Here is a 21,285-nt window from a genome sequence, read left to right as displayed (position 1 = left end):
CAAGTGTTTGAGTATCTACCACTTTAACTGGATGAAACTACCCTCCCAGATCGACCGGCAGCATCCTTCGAATCGCAATGGTATTTTTTTAACAGGCGTACTGCTCCATACACAGACTTCATTCTCCAATGGATATCTAGCAGCATCTGTATACGACAGCAGCCAAGAAAAGAATAACAGCACATTGGCTCTGTTTGGTCATACTTGGTAATAAAGTCACCATAGTTCCCATTTCTGCCTTTACTGCCCACATTTCAGAAGGACATGCCACACTAATGCCTTGCCTTCATGTCAGTGCTTATGTACTCACATCGCAGTCATGCTATGCCGCAGATACACTGCAGTAACACCCTCAAACGGAAACTTTTTGATTGGCCCTTACAGAAAAACACTTCCACAGAGTGTAAGTTATTAATTTTTAGTTATTAATTATGAGTTCTTACCTGTGTCTGGAACATCAGTGGGTCTCATTATACGGCGAATCTGTTCCATGCCTTGAAGATCTGGACTTAGTCCTCCATGACAACAGAAAATCTTCTCATCAATGATTGCTGCTATTGGCAAACAATTGAAGCAGTCTGTAAATGTTTTCCACAGTTTGATGTTGTACCGCCGTTTACCTGTATCAAAATGTAACATTCATTACTGTTGTAAAATTACATTATTGTATGTATAAGAATCAAGAAAAGAGAAAGAGAGAGAGAGAGAGAGAGAGAGAGAGAGAGAGAGAGAAAAGACAAGTACACAAGAGTACCTAAGTTCTTTCCTTGGGGAGGACAGAGAAAGATATCAGGGAGCAAGAGGCAAGATTGTGCATTGGTAGGCACTATGCCAGCGATAAGTTGCATACTTTCACTTTGTTACGTTCATCAGTAGTACTAAATATCTTGTTTCTTGAAGGAGGGTACTGGCTAGAAATTCTACCCCGTACTTTCCTTGCAAATGATAATATGACAAAGGAAAAAGACATACAAATGTAATAAAAGGACACCCTTCCAATAACATAGAACATAAGAGGTGGACTAGGTTTTAAGGAGATAGAACTGCTCAAAATAAACAAACAGGTCAACAACAGTGTCATAACAGAAATGAAAAAGAAATTGAGACGTATCAAGCATATAGGCTCTTTCACCATGACATATAACAATGCTGGGAATGCATGGTTGATAAGCTTGATTAGTCCAAGGATCACAATGAATATCAACAATGTACAGTATACAGTACGGCCAAACGAAGATTAACCTTTTTTGGACACCTCTACCGAATGGGTGGAAATAGACAAACAAAACAAATACTCCTATATTTCTGGAAGAAGAAACTGACAATAGCATGGATTACAGAAGTAAGGAAAGTTCTAGAAAGAAACATCAAAGAATCACAAATAGCAGAAAGAAATCATTTTAAAAATAAAATACTAAATCTGGAAGGCTTTCAAAGTAGAAGAAATAAAAAATCATGAACAACATGGACAGAAGAAAGGAAGAGACTTCATGGGGAGAAAATGAGGGAATACTGGAAAAATAGGAAACAAAAACAAAGGAAGAAGAGGAACTGTTGAAGTTGTTAACATGATCCCAGTTGGTCAATACTATTGTAAAAAGAACAGTATACAGTTCACTGTTGACAGCCATCTGAATTAGTATGTCAACTGCAACTAAAAATGAAGAAAATGTTTTGTGCTGTTTGGAAATATTTTTCATTCGAAGGGTTGGACTGCCTAAATCAAAACAAAACTGGATGAAGTTCCCGCAGCACCACTGAAGACCATTTACTTTTCAATTAATGAATTTAAATGTGGTTGGACAGCACTGAAGACTAACTGAGCTCTGGGCCATCACAAAGGGAACCAGTGGCAAAATTCATGGCATGGTGATGCAAGACTAACGAGTAAAAATTCACAAGACCACTCAGGGTGTGTACAGATTTTTCAGAGGATAAAATTCATGATCTTTTCATGACTTTTTCATTACCTCTTTAGTTACAATCAGGACTTCCCAAAAATAATGTGTGGTACAACGGCAAAGACATTTTTTTATGAATCTGAAAGCCAACTGAAAAGAAAGCTGAATATAGTAATACTTATCTCACTCAAACTGTTATGTCAGCAGGAATAATTTAACATGTATGACCTGTAATATACCACTCATCAAATGCAATAAATATATTAAACTCTCCATACGATGGGGTATGACTATTTACAGATATACTTATCATATCAATTAAAATACAAATTGTTTTACCATAGTAATGCACAGAAAACTTATAATTTTCCTTAAGACAATTTTACAATTATGAAGGTGCAAAATTTATGTCAAATGTTAAACTTCACAGTAAAAGATTCAGTGTTTAAATTCCTTAGCTAAAACTTGAAATTTCAACATCTAAAACTTCAGCTGCTGCTTTTGCCTTTTGAGTAATCAGTCTCTCTTATTTTTGAGCTCCTTTTTAAGTGTTGCTCTTTTAAGAGTGACAGCTTTACTGTATGGTTAAATGATGATGGTGTCCTCTTGGGTAAAATATTCCGGAGGTAAAATAGTCCCCCATTTGGATCTCCGGGCGGGGACTAGTCAGGAGGACATCGTTATCAGGAGAAAGAAAATTGGCGTTCTATGGATCGGAGCGTGGAATGTCAGATCCCTTAATCGGGCAGGTACGTTAGAAAATTTAAAAAGGGAAATGGATAGGTTCAAGTTAGATATAGTGGGAATTGGTGAAGTTCGGTGGCAGAAGGAACAAGACTTTTGGTCAGGCGAATACAGGGTTATAAATACAAAATCAAATAGAGGTAATGCAGGAGTAGGTTTAATAATGAATAAAAAAATAGGAGTGCGGGTAAGCTACTACAAACAGCATAGTGAACACACTATTGGGGCCAAGATAGATACGAAGCCCATGCCTACTACAGTAGTACAAGTTTATATGCCAACTAGCTCTGCAGATGACGAAGAAATTGAAGAAATGTATGATGAAATAAAAGAAATGATTCAGATAGTGAAGGAAGATGAAAATTTAATAGTCATGGGTGACTGGAATTCAGTAGTAGGAAAAGGGAGAGAAGGAACGTAGTAGGTGAATATGGATTGGGGGGGAAGAAATGAAAGAGGAAGCCGCCTGGTAGAATTTTGCACAGAGCACAACTTAATCATAGCCAACACTTTGTTCAAGAATCATAAAAGAAGGTTGTATACATGGAAGAAGCCTGGAGATACTGACAGGTTTCAGATAGATTATATAATGGTAAGACAGAGATTTAGGGACCAGGTTTTAAATTGTAAGACATTTCCAGGGGCAGATGTGGACTCTGACCACAATCTATTGGTTATGAACTGTAGATTAAAACAGAAGAAACTGCAAAACGGTGGGAATTTAAGGAGATGGGACCTGGATAAACTGAAAGAACCAGAGGTTGTACAGAGTTTCAGGGAGAGCATATAGGGAACAATTGACAGGAATGGGGGAAAGAAATACAGTAGAAGAAGAATGGGTAGCTTTGAGGGATGAAATAGTGAAGGCATCAGAGGATCCAGTAGGTAAAAAGACGACGGCAAATAGAAATCCTTGGGTAACAGAAGAAATATTGAATTTAACTGATGAAAGGAGAAAATATAAAAATGCAGTGACTGAAGCAGGCAAAAAGGAATACAAATGTCTCAAAAATGAGATCGACAGGAAGTGCAAAATGGCTAAGCAGGGATGGCTAGAGGGCAAATATAAGGATATAGAGGCATATATCACTAGGGGTAAGATAGATACTGCTACAGGAAAATTAAAGAGACCTTTGGAGATAAGAGAACCACTTGTATGAATATCAAGAGCTCAGATGGAAACCCAGTTCTAAGCAAAGAAGGGAAAGCAGAAAGGTGGAAGGAGTATATAGAGGGTCTATACAAGGGCGATGTACTTTAGGACAATATTGTGGAAATGGAAGAGGATGTAGATGAAGATGAAATGGGAGATACGATACTGTGTGAAGAGTTTGACAGAGCACTGAAAGACCTAAGTCGAAACAAGGCCCCGGGAGTAGACAACATCCCATTAGAATTAATGACAGCCTTGGGAGAAACAGGCCTAACAAAACTCTACCATCTAGTGAGCAACATGTATGAGACAGGCGAAATACCCTCAGACTTCAAGAAGAATATAACAACTCCAATCCCAAAGAAAGCAGGTGTTGACAGATGTGAAAATTACCAAACTATCAGTTTAATAATTCATAGTTCCAAAATACTAAAATGAATTCTTTACAGACGAATGGAAAAACTGGTAGAAGCCGACCTCGGGGAAGATCAGTTTGGATTCCGTAGAAATATTGGAACACGTGAGGCAATACTTCCCCTACGACTTATTTTAGAAGAAAGACTAAGGAAAGGCAAACCTACATTTCTAGCATTTGTAGACTTAGAGAAATGCTTTTGACAATGTTGACTGGAATACACTCATTCAAATTCTGAAGGTGGTGGGGGTAAAATACAGGGAGCGAAAGGCTATTTACAATTTGTAAAGAAACCAGATGCCAGTTATAAGAGTCGAGGGGCATGAAAGGGAAGCAGTGGTTGGGAAGGGAGTGAGACAGGGTTGTAGCCACTCCCCGATGTTATTCAATCTGTATATTGAGCAAGTAGTGAAGGAAACAAAAGAAAAATTCGGAGTACGAATTAAAATCCATGGAGAAGAAATAAAAACTTTGAGGTTTGCCGATGACATTGTAATTCTGTCAGAGACACCAAAGGACTTGGAAGAGCAGCTGAATGGAATCGACAGTGTCTTGAAAGGAGGATATAAGATGAACATCAACAAAAGCCAAACGAGGATAATGGAATGTAGTCGAATTAAATCGGGTGATGCTGCGGGAATTAGTTTAGGAAATGAGACACTTGAAGTAGTAAATGAGTTTTGCTATTTGGGGAGCAAAATAACTGATGATGGTCGAAGTAGAGAGGATATAAAATGTAGACTGGCAATGGCAAGGAAAGCGTTTCTGAAGAAGGGAAATTTGTTAACACCAAGTATAGATTTAAGTGTCAGGAAGTCGTTTCTGAAAGTATTTGTATGGAGTGTAGCCATGATTGGAAGTGAAACATGGACGATAAATAGTTTGGACAAGAAGAGAATAGAAGCTTTCGAAATGTGATGCTACAGAAGAATGCTGAAGATTAGATGGTAGATCATATAACTAATGAGGAAGTATTGAATAGAATTGGGGAGAAGAGGAGTTTGTGGCACAACTTGACTAGAAGAAGGGACTGGTTGGTCGGACACGTTCTGAGGCATCAAGGGATCACAAATTTAGTGTTAGAGGGCAGCGTGGAGGGTAAAAATCGTAGAGGGAGACCAAGAGATGAATACACTAAGCAGATTCAGAAGGATGTAGGTTGCAGTAGGTACTGTGAGATGAAGAAGCTTGCACAGGATAGAGTAGCATGGAGAGTTGCATCAAACCAGTCTTAGGACTGAAGACCACAACAACAACAACAACAACAACAACAACAACAACAACAACAACACTTCATTTTCATCAGATTTCTTATTTCTTTCAATGATGCATTCTTCACAGCTAGTACTACTGATTTTGTGATGTCCATATTCAGTAGTCTCTCACAAACCACTTAACGACTTTATTGCATTTCTGCAACAATTTTATCTTCTTCCAAGTTTTCAGCTAAAACTTCTTTGTTAACAGAAAAGCTTCTTTCAACTGTAGCATTTCCATGAAACATGAATATCAGCTTCTGCACGAACTTGATGAAGTCATGGTTTGCACTTTGCACTAAATTCAATAGAAAGTGATTGTTAGTCCTCCTCAGGATTGAAGTGTTCAGTTGTTTTTCAGAATATTCACAAAATTTAAAGCATTCTCTCTTCACCATATCAACTGTTGATGGAGTCATATGTTTTTTGACACGAATTCTTCCAGCACAATTGGCACTCAAGACTTTCTCAAAAAGGAGTTCTAAATAATTTTAGGTGATAAACATGAGCCACCTTTGACTATCTTTAATATCGAAGGACTCTTCTCAGCAATTTTTAGAAACAGACACTCTAAAATACCTGTGCGCTTATTTCTGGAAATGAGGATACACTTTTCCGAGTAGTTGTTGCTAGCAGCATTGGCACCAGATCCAATATCTACATAATGACTTGCTTTGTGACTACATACTTTGTAACATTAACAGCAGGTAATTTGTCGCCATTTCCATAACAGTTTTCTTTATGAACCAAGAAGCAATGCTATACATTAAACTGTGCAAATCTTTGATCAAAATGTGGAAGAGAGTCATTTGACTAATACTCAGTTAAAAACTCATCAAGGTCAACTGACAATGACATAAGAAAATCAGGTCTTGCACAAAGGAATTTATCTTCTAACTGAAACTTATGTTTTTCAAAGTTTCTACTTTCATGTGATCTTTTTTTACTTCAGCAACATACTTCTTCAAATGTGGAATAAATCCCAGTGCTCTCTTCGCAAGTTCAATATTCTCAGCCCATCTTATAGAACAAAATTTGTGATAAAACTTGGAAAACCCACTGATATTTGAGAAGGTTGCCCTCCTTGAAGGAAAATTCCTCAAAGTACCATAAGAAATTCATGAACGTTCTAACCACTTTTACTATGAGCAGTTTTCAGAGCTCTGTTCACTACATGAAGTGGGCAAATGCCACAATGAAACATTTGTGGTTATTTTCTTCAGCTGATTAAAATCGCTTGCAAATCATGCAACATCTCTATGTTCAAATTTTGCTCAACCATTGAAATTTGAATTATTTTCTTAGGTGACAAATTTAAACCATTCAAACCCTCCAGGAAACTTTACATCATAAGATGTGTGTGTCCCTTTTGGACAATTATGTTTAAACTCTCATCACATGACACACAAAAGAATCCAATTTCCCTGACTGTTGGCTAGGAGGTTCTGAAAACGAGGGCCAAGTCCATAAGTAATTCTATATAACAACTTACCCTTGGATAGCTATTATTTTGGCACTCATGCTGTCGGGAAACAATTTCTATTATGTTTCCAGAACTTCCAACTGAAGAATGAGACATGGCTTTATTCATAGCTCATATATTTTCAGATTTTACTGTCTCATCAATGACTAAAAACTGTTTCAATAGGTTTGTTTTGGAACTCTCTTCAACTGAAGTTCTAGAGGTTGAGGCAAGAGCAAGTGATGGTAACTCATTACTGCCATTCAAATTGTTCAGAAGAAACTTGTGACTGTGCAGGCACTGTATTTACTACAGCAAAAGATGACTTGTTTTGTTACCTTGAAACTAATAAGTGAATCAATGCTGAGTGTCTTCCCCCCCCCCCCCTCTTTTTTTTTTTTTTTTTTTTTTTTTTTTACACACACACATGAAATACCACTGTCACTAATGTCAAAGTCACACTTGCACAAAATGCTCAACAGATACCAAGTTATAGTCTGTGAATAGTACTAATAGGGCACACGAAACATTTTGGCTGGCAAGGAATCTATTTTACCCTGATTGTCCTTATTACCATTAAAATGAGACTAAAATTACAATAGTTTTATACTTACTAATGAAAATCTTTAAGGACGTGCCTTTCCAAAAAGATAGTGATTAAAGAGACTTAAACAGAACTGGGAGCAGACAGAATTAAAGAAACAGCTGCTTTAACTGATAATGATCCAGTAACAGATGAAATGGCAGCAGTGTCATCAGCAGAGCTACAATTTATACATCATTTCCACTAGGTATACACACCACATTTAGCTCAATGAAGCCACACCCTCAAATTTCTGCATCCGCATCTGCCCCTCAAGGTTGAAAACTACGGTAACAGAGGCTTTGCTAAGACGGCTTGGACATATGAACACTACACATAAAGCCTTTTAAGAGTTTTGGTGAATCTTTATACATGGTTTTTTTATTAAATGAATTGCTGGATAAAGCATTTTTGGGGGGTAGCTCTAATTTCCTACAACATTCTAGAACCACAACTGACTGACAAAACAAATTCATGACAATTTCACTCAATTTCATTACCTTTTCTTATTACTTTTAGGACCACCTGTCCATTTTCCCCTTACTTTTTCATGACTTTCATGACCTGTAGGCTCAACTGAGCAAGTGCATAATATCCTGCATGGAGTACTGGCTATGAAGAAGCTGTGTACAAGGTGGGTGCCATGATCGTTCAGTCGATCAAAAGTGTATCCGTCATAACATTTCAACAAAACATTTGGTGATGTTTAGTAATAAACTGCAAGACTTTCTGCACCAATTTTTGATTGTTGATGGAACTTGGATCCATCATTATACACTAGAGTAAAAACAGCCATAAAAACAATGGCAAAAGGCCGGTGAAAGTGCACTGAAGAAGGCATAGAGCATTTTGTCAGCTGGTAAGGCAATGGCCATTCTTTTTTGAGATCCCGAGGAATAACCCATATTTTGTGTAAAGAAACTTATGTTAAAGTGACACGTTCCACATCATTACAAAATGAAACTGGAGCTTACAGGCTTCATTCTTGGATGGTTGAAACTTACACTGGCTGAAAAAAAGACCAAATTTGGCATGCAAAAACAAGCTCTTTCACCTGGACAGCCCACACATCAGCAATAACAATGGCAGAAGTGCATGAATTGGGATTTCAACAGCTTCCTCATCGACCCAGAGAAATTTTCATCAAATGAAAAAGTAACAATTGAAGTCAATGAAGTATTTAGCAGAGTTTGACAGAACCTATTTTTCTAGTGGGATGAAAAATCTGTAGGACTGCTGGACCATGTGTATGAAACAAAAACTTTTTCTTGCTTTTTTTACCAGATTTATCAAACCACCCTCATATATCCAAGAGGATAATACCACATCATTTTAAGATTGAGAGGGGACATTCATCTGTGACTGGCATTTATGCTTCTGAAGATGGTAGAGATGAAGAAAGTAGTATCTTCTATGAACAATTTCAGCAACTTCTCAACTAGCAAAATAAACAAGACCATTTTCATAGTCAGACCTGAATTCTTGTTTGCAAAACGCCAATTCAACAGGTAGTGGGAACACACACACACACACACACACACACACACACACACACACACACACACACACACAAAACAAAAAAAATACAACAAAAATTACCAAAAGCTTAGACTTCTCCGCCTTTTACTCCCTAAAAGATAACCAATACCTTCTCTTGAAAGGAAGAAATTAATAAATATATATGAAGAGCAGGAGGAACTAGATCCATTATTGATCATGCAATTGATAACTCCATATTAGCACCACAACTGACACATGTTTCTGAAGGATTTGATATTGCTTTGATCACTTCATGATATGCTCTAAAATTCACATTTATGCCAGATGGAGAAAAAATGAGACAAAAAAAATAGTCTTAAAGATGTCAAAAATACAAGGTATCCCTTAATATAAATGGTGAGTATTAGATAACTAACAGCCAAGACTAGCTGATAACTATTGCAAGTGCAAGAGATTCAACTGAACGAGAATGGCAAACCATTAAAAATGCAGTTTTGAAAACATAACAAGGCTCTTGCCAAAAAGAAACAATATACAGAAGAAAGAAAGGCTCAAAAATTTTGGATGAAGAGATACAGCAAGCAGTGAAAGAAAACAAGCATGTAATATATACAGACAGTAACAATCTGAAGATCATGTCCAGATATATCATAGGAAAAGAAATACAGCTAGGAATATAACTAGTAAAAAGCAATATGGATCATGGCACTGTTTCATTAACGAAACTGAAAATGGCATTCGTGGATGACAGTCAGTATCACATGAAGTAATAAGACACATTAACCCAAATGAGAAAGATAGAGCCAAAATAAATACAATACCTTTAGAACAAAGGGAACAGCATTGTAAAAATTCTCTGGAGTGGCGATTCTGCCATGAAGGAATACTCTGAGAAATGCCCGATCAACAGAAATAGAGACTTCACCAAAATAAATTAATTGCATTCAACAGTGTAAAAACTGAAGAACAGGAAAGCAACAGGGGCAGATGCAATAAATAACAAACTGTTTCAATACAGGAGTATTTTAGTGAAGGAACACATGCGCCATCTCATTATTCTACAGGATGTTTCAAAAATGACCGGTATATTTGAAACGGCAATAAAAACTAAACGAGCAGCGATAGAAATACACCATTTGTTGCAATATGCTTGGGACAACAGTACATTTTCAGGCAGACAAACTTTCGAAATTACAATAGTTACAATTTTCCACAACAGATGGCGCTACGGTCTGGGAAACTCTACAGTACGATATTTTCCACATATCCACCATGCGTAGCAATAATATGACGTAGTCTCTGAATGAAATTACCCGAAACCTTTGACAACGTGTCTGGCGGAATGGCTTCACATGCAGATGAGATGTACTGCTTCAGTTGTTCAATTGTTCTGGATTCTGGCGGTACACCTGGTCTTTCAAGTGTCCCCACAGAAAGAAGTCACAGGGGTTCATGTCTGGCGAATAGGGAGGCCAATCCACGCTCCTCCTGTACGTTTCGGATAGCCCAAAGCAACCACACTATCATCGAAATATTCATTCAGGAAATTAAAGACGTCGGCCGTGCGATGTGGCCGGGCACCATCTTGCATAAACCACGAGGTGTTCGCAGTGACGTCTAAGGCAGTTTGTACCGCCACAAATTCACGAAGAATGTCCAGATAGCGTGATGCAGTAATCGTTTCAGATCTGAAAAATGGGCCAATGATTCCTTTGGAACTTTTTGAGGATGCAGGGATGAAGGGACTGCAACATGGGGCTTTTCGGTTCCCCATATGCGCCAGTTCTGTTTATTGACGAAGCCGTCCAGGTAAAAATAAGCTTTGTCAGTAAACCAAATGCTGCCCACACGCATATCGCCGTCATCAATCCTGTGCACTATATCATTAGCGAATGTCTCTCATGCAGCAATGATAGCGGTGCTGAGGGGTTGCCGCGTTTGAATTTTGTTTGGATAGAGGTGTAAACTCTGGCGCGTGAGACGATACGTGGACGTTGGCGTCATTTGGACCGCAGCTGCAACACGGCGAACGGAAACCCGAGGCCGCTGTTGGATCACCTGCTGCACTAGCTGCGTGTTGCCCTCTGTGGTTGCCGTACGCCGTCGCCCTACCTTTCCAGCACGTTCATCCGTCACGTTCCCAGTCCGTTGAAATTTTTCACACAGATCCTTTATTGTATCGCTTTTCGGTCCTTTGGTTACATTAAACCTCCGTTGAAAACTTCATCTTGTTGTAAGAACACTGTGTTCTAGGCGGTGGAATTCCAACACCAGAAAAATCCTCTGTTCTAAGGAATAAACCATGTTGTCTACAGCACACTTGCACGTTGTGAACAGCACACGCTTACAGCAGAAAGACTACGTACAGAATAGCGCACCCACAGACTGCGTTGTCTTCTATATCTTTCACATCACTTGCAGCGCCATCTGTTGTTGAAAATTGTAACTACTGTAATTTCGAAAGTTTGTCCGCCTGAAAATGTACTGTTGTCCCAAGCATATTGCAACAAACGGTGTATTTCTATCGCTGCTTGTTTAGTTTTTATTGCCGTTTCAAATATACCGGTCATTTTTGAAACACCCTGTATGTTGAACTGTAGGTCAGGTACCTAAGGAGTGGAACTTTCTCCTTTTTTAGGAAAGGCAGCAGAAGCCAGCCAAACAACCAGAAGGGAATTAGCCCCATTAACACAGACTTTAAAATCTATAGTACTGTCTTAAATAATAGACTGCGTCCTATCTCTGATGTAATTTTATTGGAAGAGCAAACAGGTTTTAGAAATGGACAATCTTCCACAGTTGGTGTTTAATATAAAACTACTGGTAGAAAAAAGGTAAACAATTAACTTAATGGTGCACACAACTTTTGTAGATTATGGAAAAGCTTTTAAAAAGTCAGTAGACATCTATTTTGGCAGATTATGGAAAAGAGGCTTCCTAACACATTTAACTCTGTTAAACCTCTTATAGGTACAAAAATTATAATTTTATATGGATATAACTTGTCTAAACAACACTGAGTTAAACAAGATGTGACCCGTCTCCGGCACTCGAATACCTACATGGGTGACAGAGCTTGGAAACAAAGTATTGTCTATGGCATGAAGATCAACAGTGAAATGTTTAAATACCGCAATATACACAAATGATCAAATAATAACAGAAAATAACAATCTTCAAAGAGCCATCTATCATCTTAATTTGTTGGCTGCTCAATATAAAATGAAAATCTCCACTAATTACACAAAAGTTATGGAATTCAAGGGAAACCTTTATATCTAAAATTGTAATAAATAATGTAGCACCAGAACAGATAACCCACTTCCAGTATCCAGTGTAGGATGAAATTTTAACCATGAAATTGATAAGAAAACCCCTAAAATTAAATGTAATCTGTGGGAGAAGTAGAAATATGCTACAAAAGCAAGTCACTAAAGAGAACCAGATGAAGTTTTACAAAGTCTTGGCAATACCTACTATGCTTTAAGGACCTGAAACCGGGTTTCCCGTGCAAAAGGATATGAGCAAAATCCAGGCTGCAGAAATGAGATTTCTCTGTAGAATTAAAAAGTGCACCAGAGAAGATCGCTTCAGAAATTAAGATATCAGGAATGAATTAAAAGTTGATTCAATGCACAAGAATATAGATCTGAATAAAAAACAGGCCGAAACCTGCAGGTAGTGCACCTGAAAATAGACTTCCAAAGCAAATTCCTGACTACAGACCTACAGGGACAAGAAGGAGGGAAACCATGGAAGAGATGGCCGAGCCCTATGGACCAGAGCAGATGAAATCACTTAATTCATGAAGAGGTGGGAGAAGAGGACTGAGGGGGGAGGAGGAGGCGGACATCACTGGGTCATTACCAGGGGAGTTCTCTCCCGTTGTAACTTGCAACTGTCAATCTTTGCAGCATGCGAATACAGAATCCATTTACTTTGAGGCTTTCTTCTTTCTTGTTAAAACTACCAGCATGTTCATTAATTTCTATGGCTTCCCTGAACAAACAGGTGAAGTAGCTTTTCTCCAAGGACTGGTGTGCCAGCGACTCTTTACTGCGTGCTCGGTCTCACCCAATGTGCGCTCAGCCATGGCTGATTTGTTAACCTCTCCCAACTTGCAATATCTTTTATGTTCGATGATGCTGGCACTAATGGACTGTCCTGTACAGCAACACAGACTTTTCTCATATGTACACTGTATGTGGTGTACTACCGGTATTGCAAGTGGATTCTTTGCTGATATAACATACTCTTGATCTTCATGGTTTGTAAATATAAGAAGACTCAATGGTGTGCTAGCACAATTAAATCTGAAAGCAGTCTTTCACTTTCTTTTCTTTTGCATCACGAATACTGGCTAGAAGTAGTCAATAATAATGGTCTGTTTCAAGATCACTTAAACTTTCATCAACCATTATGTTGGGTAAAATTCCAGGAATCTGAAGCAGATTCACCACCTTAAGACTTTGCTTCTCCTTTGAGGCTTCTTTGTTTAATTTCAAGGCAATATTTCCACCTTGAAAATCACTTGTCTGCAGCAACAAAGTCTGTCTTTCCATGTAAAGATAGGCTTCCACGTCCATTATCACAGTAAATAAAATTCTTCTGGGTTTGAGGCCGCATTGTCAACTATAAAATTTTGAAGTTTTGGCAACTACTGCAAGACACATTCCTCAGAGTGTTTTGCTAACTGCTGAATGAGCACTAGTTTGGTTACTTATATACTATGAAGGAGTGCTGTCATTGGATACAAGGTTGAGGAGGAAGGGTATTAGGTGTTCTTTTATTGGTCTTTGCATTGCGTGTTGTCACTGACGGAAATAGGAAAGATTCAACTGTCAAGTTTCATGGTGTCGGAGTTCACGAAATTGGGTGTGAATGTGGACTGGCATATGTAGGTGAGACTGGGCGTCCGATAAGCACAATGTTATCTCAACACGAGACATATATTCATCTCAAACAATCCAACAAATCAGCGATGGTAGAAAACCAGGAACAGTGCAGGACGTAGATTGAATTTCGAGGGGGCCATGTACTGGCAAAACAGCTGTTTAGTTTGAGGAGGAAGATTAGAGAGGCTACAAAAATACCCAAGCGACTTGACAACATGAATAGAGAGGACGGGTACCATTTAAAGCATCTTGGCTGCCAGCAGTGACAGCTTTGCGGAAGGACAGCTCTTGCAAAGCAAGAGGCGCGTGGTAGGCCACAGTGGCAGAGGGTACACAGATTGCTGATGCACCCTAGTCGATACTAGGCGAATAGTAAACAACGATACACTGCAGTCGCTGCCCGGTTCCTATTCACCGATTTCCAACAATGGCAAGCAATAAAGGAAACTCCAATGGAAAACTCCTATTCCCGCCAATGACAACACGCAATGCAAAGACCAAAAAAAGAACACCTAATATCCTTCCTCCTCACCCTCATATACAATGACAGCACTCCTCCGTAGTATATAAGTAACCAAACTAGTGCTCATTCAGCAGTTAGCAGTACACCCTGAGGAAGGCATCTTCCAATAATCACTGAAACGTCAGAATTTTATAAATGACAATGCGGCCCAAACCCAGAAGAATTTTGTTGTCTTTCTTTCCATATTAAAGGAAGTGAAATGTTGCACTTCGGACTTCCATAATTGGGCTAGAAAGTGGTAAACATCCACTTGGCTTTATTAAAAACTCCACTTGGCATTATTAAAAGCCACCCATAAGGACATTCGTAAAGTTCACTGTTTTTTTACTAGTTTCATCCTTTTTTTTGCACTCCTACATCCCTTTCAAAAGCACTTACAGAACTTCCATGCTTATTCTCTTCTTTCATCCATCACCTGATTGCTCATTCAGGTACACCACACACACATGCTAAACTCGCTTTTGTATCAATATTCTGCACACGATTAATAATTTTTAGCTTATCACTCGCAAGAAATGGTTTACACACAGAGATACACAATGTCTGTTCAAAGAATTCCGGAACTTTGTCCGCAAAATTTTTCTACGTTTACCTTTTACTTACTGTGCACAGTCTCCTTTGAAGTACTCTCCTCCACAACTGATACACTGCTCCCAATGCTTTTCCACTTCTTGAAGCAGTCTTCATACACCTCTTGCTGGATCATGTGAGGCGTCATCTGCAAATTTTCTTTTATTTGGTCAATTGTTGCAGATCTTCACGCTTTCAATGGGGTTTTCAACTTTGGAAATAAAAAATGTCCACAGAGGCCAGGTCTAAGAGGATGGAGAATGACGCAGCAGCGATTTCATTCTTTGTGCATTAGTCAGGCACCAACAGGAATGAATGGGCGGATGTGTTGTGATGCAAGGGCCACGAATTGTCTCGCCACATTTCAGGCCATTTCCTTCTCACAGTTTCTCGCATGCATTGCAACATGTCCCATTAGTACTATCGATTAACAGTTTGCCCCTGTGGCGCAAATTCATGAACTAATCCTTCCAAGTCAAAGAAAACTATCAGTATAGCTTTGACATTTAACCTGACCCGAGCTTTTTTTGGTTTTGGAGGACCATTCCTGACCCATTGTGACGAACATTGGCCTCAACATCATAACCACACACACACATCTCACCATCAGTTATGATCTCTTAAGGAACATCTCTTTCTCATTTGCACGATCCAAAAGATCTTCACAGATTCCAAAGCAAAGGTCTTTCTAGTCTAGACTCGTGAGCCATGGGACAAACTTGGCAGCAACATGATGCATTCCAAGATGCTGTATCAGGGTTTCATGAGACGATCCAATTGACTTCTGCAATTTCTCTGACAGCCATTCTTCCATTGGCACACACAATTTCGTTGACGTTCCTGACATGAGCATCATCATAAACGTCTAAGGGCATCCTGAAAAAGTGTCATCCTTAACTTCCATCTGGTCATTTTTAAACCGCGTGAACCACTCTTAACATAGAGTACGACTTAAGCATTCATCACCATAGGCTTCCTGATCCATTCTGTGTGTCTCTGTAAAGGTTTTATTGAGTTTCACACAAAATTTAATGCAGACACATTGCTCCTCTAACTCTGCCACCTCGAAATTCACAAACTGTGTGACACAATGTTGTACTCAATACAACACTGAATAATAACAGACATACAACAATGAAACTTCAAGCAGTTACACATTAAACACAGGCATGTGCAAGGATGCCAACCACATTTCGTACCAACAAACCATTGGTGCAAAATTGTGAATGTTCCATAACTTTCTGAACAGACCTCATATATACACTCTTAATGAATAGTTGATTGTCAACCATTGCTACACAATAAATTTTGTTGTCTACATCACAATGACAACCATGAGATGTGTTTTCCAGTTATCTCCAGCGACAGTCTTGGTATAATGACAAACTCAAGGTTGAATTTAGTGACACCTCTCCCCATCAGTTATCGTCTTCAGATCGTGACAGTTGCAGGTGTAAATGTTGCAACAGATATGCTGCACACCAATTGTAGTGAGATTTTTGCACTGTGCTGTATCAAAATCTGCAGTATATTGGACTTTTACTGTATGTGGATGGTGTATGTGTGTGTGTGTGTGTGTGTTTTCAAAATGTGAACAACTTGAGAAGTCTACTGTGTTCATTTCTTGTCCTTGCCTCCTATCAATGAAGTTCTCAGTCAAATGTATACTTTTTGCAATGCTAAAATCATGTTCCTTTGAATTATTCTCTAAGTTTTCATCTTATTACAGCTCTCACATTATATTCACATAAAAAAACTAGATTGCAACTTTTATGTCGCTTGATGCAAACTACAATTAGCACAGCATCACCCACTATGCAACAACAGTTCATTAACACATGTGAAATCCAAATGTACATCTGCTTACACACTGCAAAGCACTGAAGTGCATGACAGAGGGTACTTGTCACTGTACCACATATTACTGTTCCTTCCCATTTCATTTTTGTACAGAGAAGGGAAGAATGACTGTTTAAGCACACCTCTTTGCAAATTCTAATTAGTCTTACACTTGTCTTTGTGGTCCCTGTGGAAGCAACACATGGGTAACTGAAGTATACTTCAAGAGCCTTCACAAAACAGCTTAATTCAGCCATGTAAATGCTAAGGTTGTGTACATTTACAAGCCTATTAAGTCTACATGACTTCACATGCACCGATGATAGCTATGTATACTGTAGCTGAATTTGAACAATGCTCTCCTGTGGGTCAGCCAAACCTGTGCCTATTACTGCAGGTGTTCTTCATATATGTTCAGCATCTCCTGTCAGTCCTGTTTGTTTGGGCCCTACACACTTGACAAATGTCCTAAGTTGGAACACATAAGTCACTTGTGAGCAGTCCTGTTGCTGCAGTTGTGAGAGACCACTTTTGAGGTGATACAGGATATTTTGTTCACGTTTGCATCCAAGTCTCGGGCTGTCAGTGACTTCTATGTGAGGGATATACAGGGTGGTCCATTGATTGTGACCGGGGCGAATATCTCATGAAATAACTACAAACAATGAAAAAACTACAAACAACGAAACTTGTATAGCTTGAAGGGGGAAACCAGATGGCACTATGGTTGGCCCATTAGATGGCGCTGCCACAGGTCAAACTGATATCAACTGTGTTTATTATTAAATACTCGTGTAGTACATACAGAAATATAAATGTTTTAGTTGGACCACTTTTTTCGCTTTGTTATATATGACGCTGTAATAGTCACAAACGTATGGCTCACAATTTTAGATGAAAAGTTGGTAATTGGTAGGTTTTTAAATCAAAATACGGAACATAGGTACGTTTGAACATTTTATTTTGGTTGTTCCAATGTGATATGTGCACCTTTGTGAACTTATCGTTTCTGAGAATACGTGCTGTTACAGTGTGATTACCTGTAAATACCACATTAATGCAATAAATGCTCAAAATGATGTCCATCAACCTTAATGCATTTGACAAAATGTGTAACGACATGCCTCTCAACAGCAAGTAGGCCGCCTTCCATAATGTTCGCACATGCATTGACAATGCGCTGACGCATGTTGTCAGGCGGTGTCGGTGGTTCACGATATCAAATAGCCTTCAACTTTCCCCACAGAAGAAAATCCGGGGACATCAGATCCGGTGAATGCGCGGGCCATGATGCTTCGAGGACCAATCCACCTGTCATGAAATATGCTATTCAATACTGCTTCAACCGCACGCAAGCTATGTGCCGGACATCCTCTTGTTGGAAGTACATTGCCATTCTGTCATGCAGTGAAACATCTTGTCGCACCATACATTACCCCGACAAGGACACTGATGTTCCACTTGTCACAACCATCATGGATTTTCTGTTGCCCAATAGTGCATATTATGCCAGTTTACGTTACCGCTGTTGGTGAATGACGCTTCGTCACGAAATAGAATGCGTGCAAAAAATCTGTCATCCCATAATTTCTCTCGTGCCCAGTGGCAGAACTGTACACGGTGTTCAAAATCGTCACCCTGCAATTCCTGGTGCATAGGAATATGGTACGGGTGCAATTAATTTTGCTGTAACATCTCAACACCGACGTTTTTCAGATTCCCCATTCTCGCGCAATTTGTCTGCTACTGATGTGTGGATTAGACGTGACAGCAGCTAAAACACCTACTTGGGCACCATTTGTTGCAGGTAGTGGTTGACGTTTCACATGTGGCTAAACACTTCCTCTTCTTGTTTCCTTAAACAACGTAACTATCTGGCAAACGGTCTGGACACTTTGATGATGTCGTCCAGGATACCGAGCAGCATACATAGCACACGCCAGTTGGGCATTTTGATCACAATAGCCATACATCAACACGATATTGACCTTTTCCGCAATTGGTAAACGGTCCATTTTAACACGGGTAATGTATCACGAAGCAAATACTGTCTGCAGTGGCGGAACGTTATGTGAAACCACATACTCACACGTTTGTGACTATTACAGCGTCATCTACCACAAAGCGAAAAAAGTGGTCCAACTAAAACATTCATAATTCTTTACGTAACACACGAATATGTAATAAAAAAATCGGGGTTCCTATTTTAAAAAATGCATTTGATATCCGTTTGACCTATGGCAGCGCTATCTAGCGGGCCAACCATAGCGCCATCTGGTTTCCCCCTTCAAGCTAGACGAGTTTCATTCTTTGTAGTTTTTTCGTTTGATGCTTATTTCGTGAGATATTTGGACCGGTCACTATCAATGGACCACCCTGTATTAATAATATTCTGTCTTCAGTCATAATATTTTTGTTTATTAATTACTATCCAATGCATTTCAGAGCTATAACACTACTTTCATGGATGTAATCCCCATTACATTTATACAATCCTCAAAAATGGACAGTAAGTAGAACACAAAAATGTTGGGACTGAAGACGGAGTATTATTATTTAATATATCCCTAACCTAGGATTAAAACATTCTACATTAAGTGTTTCTTTCAGCAGTATTAGGAATTTAACCTCCTGAAGGTAAGCACTGGCTAGATATTATGCCAATTCCTAATTTTAACTTTTTATACACAGACTGACCAACAGCATCATACCAAAGACGCTAAACATTCTTCCTAAAATACTTCGCCATGAAATATTCCTGATTTTAAAATTTAATACTAGATGTAGCTCCCCATAATACTTTCAAGCGAGCAACAAACCTATTATTAAATGAATAAAAGTGAGTATTTAAGTTACATCCAGGTACATACAAGGCACGGAGTAAACTGGGACCTTCTGATGTCAGTGATTTCTGCGAATACTTCTCAGCAATGGCGTTTCTACGTTGTGATTTGTCATAATTTAAAATCACAATTAATGAATTCACAGCTTGTATTCCTCTGCACTCTATCAAAGCTATTTCTGTGATAATCACAGTAGATAAAATTTATACTTGTCCACAGGAAAAAACATCACCTCAACAAAACAGTCAGTAGTAAGTACATTTTATATTTGTTCTTCCTTTGGCTCATAACAAATTGACACACAGTAAAGCAAGAGTTCACATTTAGAATACAGACTCTGACAATTTTTTTTTATTTATTAATAGGTATATGAACCGAATTTTTAGACACATGATACAGCAATAATTAAAAATAGCACTGACAGTAGAAATGGAGAAGTTGGGACAGCGTCTTTAGACAGTCGTCGTCATCAAAAGGGAAGTTAGAAACCAAGTTTGAGAGAGGTTGTTTATTACTAAGTGTCAAACCTCCCTACTCAATAGCTGTCATAACCATAAATATTGGAAGTTGCACACTGAATTACTGTGCTAGTATTTAGTATCGGCAGAAAAGTTTAATAATCTTCATGATTTTTCATATGCAGTACCCAGTTCAATTACCGGCTACTCAACATACCCATTCACATCCACGGCAGATAATCGTAAAGATTCTAGATAATTTTTGAACTCTCAACTTAAAAGAGCCACAACTGGTTAAATATAGAGTGCAAAATGAATACTGGAACAGTGCTGTCATTCAAGCCAATATGCAATCTGAAAGGGATGATAAAAGTGTGAAATGTAAGAGCAACTGAATAATAGAAATTCCACTCTCCCCTTGTTCTAGGTATAGTTATTTTCTGCCAAATAGTTATCGATAAAGACTTTATAGAGTATCCTATTGGATCATCTCCGTCCTCTGCCCCCCCCCCCCCTCTCCGTCAAATCTGGGTTGTGATGCCAGATTAACCTGTAGTGTAACCCAAGATCCAGCTAGGATGGAAGGTTGTGCGTTTTAAGGTTGATGATGTACAAGTGAAAACAGAGGAAAGTACTAATCTTCCAGTTAATAGATGACACTGGTGATAGTTAAATGCTGTGCTTGACAATACACACAAAAGTTTAGACTATGTGTGTATTGTAGCATTAAAAAATGCTATCTGGCTTGTGAATACACTGTTGTTAAACATTCGGTAAGAGTTACATAGTTAGCAGTTTATGTACAATACATGCATATAATATCAAAATACTCATCAGAGCCTTGTCCATTACCTAATATACGTATATTATCTGAAATTATCTTTCAGTTTTAGTTTTTACAGTGAAAGGCGTGTTAAGCAGGTTTAAATGTGGCATGAATGCAAACATCAGGCTATACTACAGGGTCTATCTATTAGCACAACCTCTATTTGGCATTCACATTCACTGGCTTAAATAATTCTCAACCGATTTATCAACTTTCAACTTAACCTTGACCACAGGCTTTGGTGGGAAGGCAGGTAGAGATGGTGTCCAATATCACACTCCACCCAAACACATCAGTCCTCCGTCTAGGTAGAACAT

General features: G+C 38.7%; 2 protein-coding genes across 2 annotated transcripts in view; one reads left to right on the top strand and one right to left on the bottom strand.

The window, feature by feature from the left end:
- LOC126106356 (speckle-type POZ protein-like) overlaps positions 1–21,285 on the top strand; it is a 497,553-nt gene that overhangs the window by 383,178 nt on the left and 93,090 nt on the right. The window lies entirely within an intron of this gene.
- The window catches only part of LOC126106358 (serine/threonine-protein phosphatase PP1-beta catalytic subunit), a 78,242-nt gene that overhangs the window by 51,412 nt on the left and 5,545 nt on the right, over positions 1–21,285 (bottom strand). Inside the window, exon 4 of the mRNA XM_049912610.1 lies at positions 444–620. Within this exon, the coding sequence (XP_049768567.1) occupies positions 444–620 (177 nt within the window). The remainder of the gene's footprint in view (positions 1–443; positions 621–21,285) is intronic.

Source organism: Schistocerca cancellata, chromosome 10 (genome assembly GCF_023864275.1).
Source record: "Schistocerca cancellata isolate TAMUIC-IGC-003103 chromosome 10, iqSchCanc2.1, whole genome shotgun sequence".
Lineage (NCBI taxonomy): Eukaryota > Metazoa > Arthropoda > Insecta > Orthoptera > Acrididae > Schistocerca > Schistocerca cancellata.
Note: the sequence above shows the minus strand (reverse complement) of the source record. Positions and strands in the feature narration are given on the sequence as shown.